General features: G+C 35.7%; 1 protein-coding gene across 5 annotated transcripts in view; it reads right to left on the bottom strand.

Moving 5' to 3' along the window:
* Positions 1-278: 278 nt before the first annotated feature.
* Positions 279-6,533, bottom strand: part of LOC110114309 (PH, RCC1 and FYVE domains-containing protein 1) — a 45,153-nt gene continuing 38,898 nt past the window's right edge. For 2 of the 5 annotated variants that reach the window (XM_020847151.2, XM_028697838.1), the window contains exons 9-10: positions 2,444-2,736; positions 751-1,197 (exon numbers count right to left, since the gene is read on the bottom strand). In XM_020847151.2, the coding sequence (XP_020702810.1) occupies positions 2,659-2,736 (78 nt within the window). In that variant the 3' untranslated portion in view covers positions 751-1,197; positions 2,444-2,658. Of the gene's footprint in view, positions 718-749; positions 1,198-2,443; positions 2,737-6,533 lie in introns of those variants that run through there. The other 3 variants (XM_020847152.2, XM_020847150.2, XM_020847153.2) reach the window with 3 other exon arrangements.

The raw sequence follows: 6,533 nt of genomic DNA, 5'->3' as shown, positions 1-6,533 counted from the left end.
TTGTGTCAGAAGATGTGTTTGTAATATCTCGTATTTGTACCATTATGTCTAGGTTTGTTAAAGAAAATTAATTAGTTGTCAATGCCAGAGGTAAGACGTCAAATTTACTTAAGTAAAACATCTTGTCCTCCACATTATTAATAGCATGATTATAAACTTATTTTTGTACTAATTATTTACATTGGATTCCGACTTGAGGGAGACAAAGACTGCCAAAAACCTCATCAACGTAAGCTGTCAATATACTGCAAATATATATATATGTTAAAATCTATAATGCAGCATAATGATTAGTCAAATGCGTCAGATATTTAGGCACATTCACTGGAATATGCCAGATATTTTGGTATCTAGTTTCTTCATTTATGCCACAAAATTTCAATTATGAGCAGTTTCAATCAGCCAGCTGAAGTAGAAAAATTCACAAATTTACTGGTGGGAAGATGGCATAGAAAGAATCAATCATTAGGCTATGGATTTCCTGTTAAATTCTGGCGTGGAGCTGTCAATGGACTTGTTCTTCAGACAAAATTACAGAAATTTTCGTCAAGTACTGAACTGTTATTATCGCAAGATGACCTGCTAGCTGCTAATCCGACTTTGTATAGGAATTATGAATTGAGCAAGTAAAGAACTAGACACTTCAATAGCTTCCATTTGTGAAAGCGACAATCAGGATGATCCGTAGCAAGGTGGGAGAAAATGATTAATTTCCTGCTATAAGACGTAAATAAAGGCATCTGTATTCTATGGAAATAGTGTGCAAAGAAGATGCAGGTAAATTGAAGTATTCTATATATGATTGTTTTAGTTTCATGAACAAGACTTTCTCAATATCTGACAATTAAAAGCAGCACAAGGGATAATCAACAAGCTAAGTTAAATGTCTCTTAATCAAAACTAACTTGATAATCCCCGAAATTTTCCATCTCCAATTAAATTTTTTATGCAGTTAAAAATAAAGTAATCACATCATATTACCTGCTGTTACCCATCGTTGCTTTTAGCTTGGTTGGTGGGTGAGTACGGTTGGGAACCTCCCAACCCGTGCTCGATTCCTCTCGAGCGGCAGCGCCTCTTATGTGGAGCTCAATCAAGTACGGGCAGGAGGTTTCTAAGGTGGGTGCCTCTTCTAGGTCATCCGAGGATTAGTCATGCTGCCAAGCTCCCTTTCAGGGGTAGCAACGGGTGGATATCCTGTTAAAAAAAAAAAAAATACATGCTGTTCTATCAGATAAAAATGCAAGCGTACCGGTGGAATGCATACGGACTGTCAAGATGGGTAGTTTAACTGTGAAATCCAGATTATAACCTTAAAATGCATCAATGATAAATCCAAAAGATTTTTGTCCCAATTAGGGCAGCAGTAAATACATTTGCAAGCAATGTTTAATCTCTTTTTGATCAGAAGTATCCAAAACCAATAAACAAAAATCCAAATCACCAATCAAACATACAATGTCACAATCTTTATCACCATGAGAACAACTCCAACTATTTGGTATCATGAGCCCTCCACCACTCACCCTAATTAAAACTGCATTAGGCTTTGCCTCCATCCAGCAATATTAATATTAAACAGCAAACTTGCTTCAACGAAAAGTCTGCACCATAACACTTTAATAGACAACTACAAGCTGGCTATACAGAAAGGGAGAGAGAGAGAGAGAGAGCGAGCTTGAATTCCTTAATTTTTTTTATAAGATTTGGAAGACAATTTGGCAAAGATTTTGCTCATATCAAAACTATGGCTGCAATGCACCTCTTGGCTTAGACGTCAAGTCCTGGTGGCCGGTGGTTCTGGTTTGGCAAGAAGGACAACAGTTGACACCGGTGTGGCCAATGCCTAATTCATGCCAACAATGAGGATTCCTATTATGACAGCTGTTATAAATAATAAAAGTTTTGCATTTTTATTGACTACGTGCTTTAAAATTAGAGATGGTTGTCATGAATAGAGAAGAAAAGAAAAGCAAAGTGAGGGGATAAGCAGAAAGAATACTAGTGAAACAAAATTAAGAGAGAAAAATATTTTGGTGTGCAACTAGTTGTATCTGATTAGTATTTATGAAACTAGTGATGCCAGCCTCATTCTTATCATTAACCTTTCCAACATAATATAACTTCAAACTTTCCCCAACATCCAATTTTTTCCTTTCCATTTAGTTTCAAATAAACTAACAATATATGTTCTCTTTCTTACATGATATTCACCAACTCTCTCAGCTTCAAAGTTCTCAACTTTCATCGCAATCAGACTAAGTTTTGATGCATCACTTGAGGATTCTATCATAGCATTACGAGAATAGTATCACTATTCTTCTAGAAATGGTAACTATCTAATCCATAAATGAAAGAGCGCTTATACACAACTATATCTCGTTTTCATTCAAAAGAAGTTTCAAGAAAAATACACGTTGATGACAAAAAAACTGCATCATACCTGAATTAAACTTCCTTGCGATGCTTCTCAACTCCATTAAGAAGGGAGGAAAAGGCAATATATACTGCAGGTTCAAATTTTTGGTTCAACGTTTTAACCCATTAATTCTTCAGTTGATGTCCTGGTTCCATTGCATGACCTTGAACTGCTACAGTCAACAATGACCCCAAGATCAAAAGTCTACATCTGCATTGCTTTCATCAGAATGCTTAGAATCAGATGATTGAAATGTTGTAGCCGTAATTGTTTTCTCCTTTAAATTCTTCTGGCATTGTTCCAACCATATCCTTCAACTACCAAAAAGATCAGATGAAAAATTTATCAACCAAACAGTCATAATGCTGTTCATAACTTCATCGGCCAATTCATGCAAACATTTATATGGATAAAGCTACCGATAACACAGTGCAAATGCACATAAATCAGAAATTAAGTAATATGTAGTACAAATTTACACGTCAAATTTACTTTACAAACATAAATTCAATATAAAGTTCCATCATGTTCATTCTCATTTGTTTGCATAACAAATTTGGTCTTCACAATTTTTCAATGACGCAAACAGAGTTTAAGGTCCCCTGCCAGACAAGCATGCCTCAGACGCTCTCCAACACAAGTCCAAGTTGCTTAAAATTGGGTCCAATTTTTTTTTTTTTTATATATAGGACAAGGCCGAAAATACTCCTTGAACCATGTTAATTAGACTTTATAGTTTATACTGAATTAGCAGATTTTAAGCCTTTAACTTGTCAATTGCCTTGAATAAAATTGGAGCAATTAGTTATAAGAGGTCAATCATTCAAGGCCAAACGCAGCAGATGCTCCTTGATGGCCCATCCTTTTAAGGAAAAGAGACAAGGCGATGTCATGAACTCCAAGCTTCATGTTCCTAAATTAGATTGAGGATGCTGAAGGAAGATTCTATGAGGCTTTGCTAAAGGCTTGTAGTATTGATTTGGCTTGTGCACTCTTAAGTAAATATCTTAGGATTGCTCCATATTTTCCTTTCCTTCCCTTTTTTTTCATCTTCCTCTGATTCAGATTTCTTCCTATCAGTTAAATTTTTTTAACATGCCAGAACTTCCGCCTACTGCACTGTTGTTTACATCTTCTAATCTTTCGGTTTAACCATTAAATTTCTATTCTCCTGCAATTGTCATCCTATCTTGTGCTTTTGTCTCTACTGTTGACCTCTATTTCCACTTGTTGATAGCTCAGCATGCAATAATTTTCACGAAACCCAATCCCGTAAATTTGCCTACTCAACAACCCTCATTTTCAGCACTTGCTGACAACTTCGCATCATAAATTTGATCACTTTTTAATGACTTCTCGCCTTCTTGACAAGTTGACTTCTCTCTTTCTTTAGACTTGCCGACAACTGACATCCTTAAGCTATCGGCTTAACGCTATCCTCCGAGGCAACTCACTTTCATGACAACTCAGCATCCTAGAGAAATCAGCTTTGCATCTTCCTTCTTGGTAGCTCACCTTCTCAGCAACTCGCCTTACCAACACACGTCGAGAACTTCACATGCTAGAGTTATCAATTTGGCACCTTCTTCCTTAGTAACTTGACTTCTGGTCACTTGCTAACAGCTCATCATGCTAGAGTTATCATCTTGGTGCAATCCTTTTTGATAACTCACCTTCTTAGCATTTTACCAATAACTCAACACCTTAAAGTTGTTGGCTCATTGTAAAGTTACTCTCTGCAATCACAACAAGTCATAATGAGAAGATTGACTTCTCGATATGCCAACCTACAAGCACGTGTCGTCTTGCTACTGTGGGCTCCAAAAATTCGGGCCCCGGCCTATTCGTGCCTCTTTATTGATGGGAAGAGTTTAAACGAATTTAGTTTCAAAGAAAAATATTCAGAAGGAAAATTAGGTTTTAGATAAGACATTACCAAGAGTTTTTGCTCTCATTTTGTGAGGACTTTATGATCTGAGTTCTAGTTTATCATGGCGCAAACTCCTATTGTTAATTACCCCATCCGATAACAAGAGAGAACATTCGATTAAGGTTAGTCGTTAAATAGGTCGCAATACCTAATGTATAATATTAACAATTTTAGGATTTGAATTTGATTTTAACTTTTAGAGTTTATGACTAGAAAATTGAAATTTATCACCATACATTAAAGCGGGTGATGGGGGAATGATGACGGGCCCAATCAAGTTCCCATGGTTCCGTCATCCCAAGCTGTCATGGTCTATGGTCTACTTAATCAGAGAAGATAGTCGACCCAACCTTATCAGCAATCATGGGTTGCTTCGTCCTAAAATACCTTGTATACTTGGGGTGGATGTTTGCCTAATATATTCAATTTAAGTCAACCTTAGTTAATAGATCATTTATATCATATCAAGGCAAAGCAAGCACACCCTATAATTCATTACTAAAGGGACTTTTAACCATTAGGGAGCATACGGGCTTTGACCTTGACCATAATATAGTGGTGCCATTTTGAGATAAAACCACCAAGTTAGAAAACATGTACGCCACGTCCTTGCTGGTGAGAAATTAATTAAGAATAAATCGTAGTACTATATTCCACAAAATATCTACTATTTGTAAGCTGAAGTTATTCTTAAATTCATTATCTTAGCTAAACTAATGCGAAGTGTAAAGGAATTTTGATTTTAAGTTTTTGGTGACATTTTATTTTAAGGATTTAGACTTTTAGTACGATTTGAGTATAGGTTTTGAATGAATGATTTTAGAGTTTTGAGGGCATTTTTAAAATTCAAAAGCTCTTTCCAGTTAAAATTTCTAATCAGCACGGCTATCATCGAAATTGAGAATTTTTAGCAAGTCTGTAAAGCATTATCAGATCTCGCATTTAATTAGAAGCATGACGTAAAGATTGGAGCACATGCGGAATGCTTTTCCAAGTGTGATAAGGCATTCCTTGTTATCAAATTTAGCAATTTAGATTTGATCTTCCAAATATGGATGGAAGGATAGAAAGCACGCCTATTTAAGGATATTAAAATCATTTGACACTACTTTTTGAGGTGGATCGACAAGGCAACCCAATTAATTGCTTAAAATTTTCTTTATCGTCATTTGTGAAGTCTTTTTAATGTCTACTACACGTTGTATTCTACGTAGCTCTAAGTGGTGTGTTCACAAGACCTAAACTACATGATATAATAAATAAAATCAATAAACAATCTGTAGGCCCAATTCACTATTTCATTCACATTATATGTCAGCATAACCCCTTCTGTTATTCCAAAGCAAGCATACAAAATTATCTAAGGTCTTCTATTCAAAGAAGCAATGATGTTTACCCTGAAACATCTTGCATAAAATATGCGCCGCCGGTGCCTTCAAAGGACATGACTGGAGGATTCTCCTTGTCTAATCCAATTAAAGCAAATTAAATTAGGTTCTTAATTATTGGTGATAATATAATCTTAGGGTTGACAACAAATGGCTCAATCCAAACCCCCCTTTTCAATTGTTTCTTGCCTTCTTCCTTATCAGGTGCAGTTGGAGCTAATATTGAAAGATTTAAATCCTTATCGATAGGTTCATTCCTAACTTTAGCACACTTGCGCACAATCAAATGGATCACAACATCATTATATTTATAAATATCTTGAATCAACAAGTGATCATCAAGCTCCTTGCCATCATGGCATAGCTTTTGGCTCTCTAAATCAACAAGATTCTTGCCTCTCCTAGCAATATGTTGCTTGAAATAGGAGACAATGCAATTTCTTTCAAATTTTTTTATTATTGTTATTTTTTAATTCAATTGAAATGACATTTTTTTCACTTTTTATTTATTTAAAATGACAACAAATTGTTTGAAATTAATTATGTGAGAGTTCTTTGTCATTTAAATTTTTGGCAACCTCCCGACATCCCACCCCCTGTGTAGGAGGTGTCGGATAGACACTTGTATTTCAATTTTCCTGGCCGGATCAAATATACGACGGCACGAGGTCTTCGTATATTCATTTCTTCTGACCGAATCAAAGATAAAAAGGTGCGGGTCGTCATATCTCGTTCTTCTCTCAACCGAATCAAAGATACAACAACAAGTCTTCGATACCTGTTGTTTAAGCAAACG

This window comes from Dendrobium catenatum, unplaced genomic scaffold (genome assembly GCF_001605985.2).
Source record: "Dendrobium catenatum unplaced genomic scaffold, ASM160598v2 fragScaff_scaffold_1016, whole genome shotgun sequence".
NCBI lineage: Eukaryota > Viridiplantae > Streptophyta > Magnoliopsida > Asparagales > Orchidaceae > Dendrobium > Dendrobium catenatum.
Note: the sequence above shows the minus strand (reverse complement) of the source record. Positions and strands in the feature narration are given on the sequence as shown.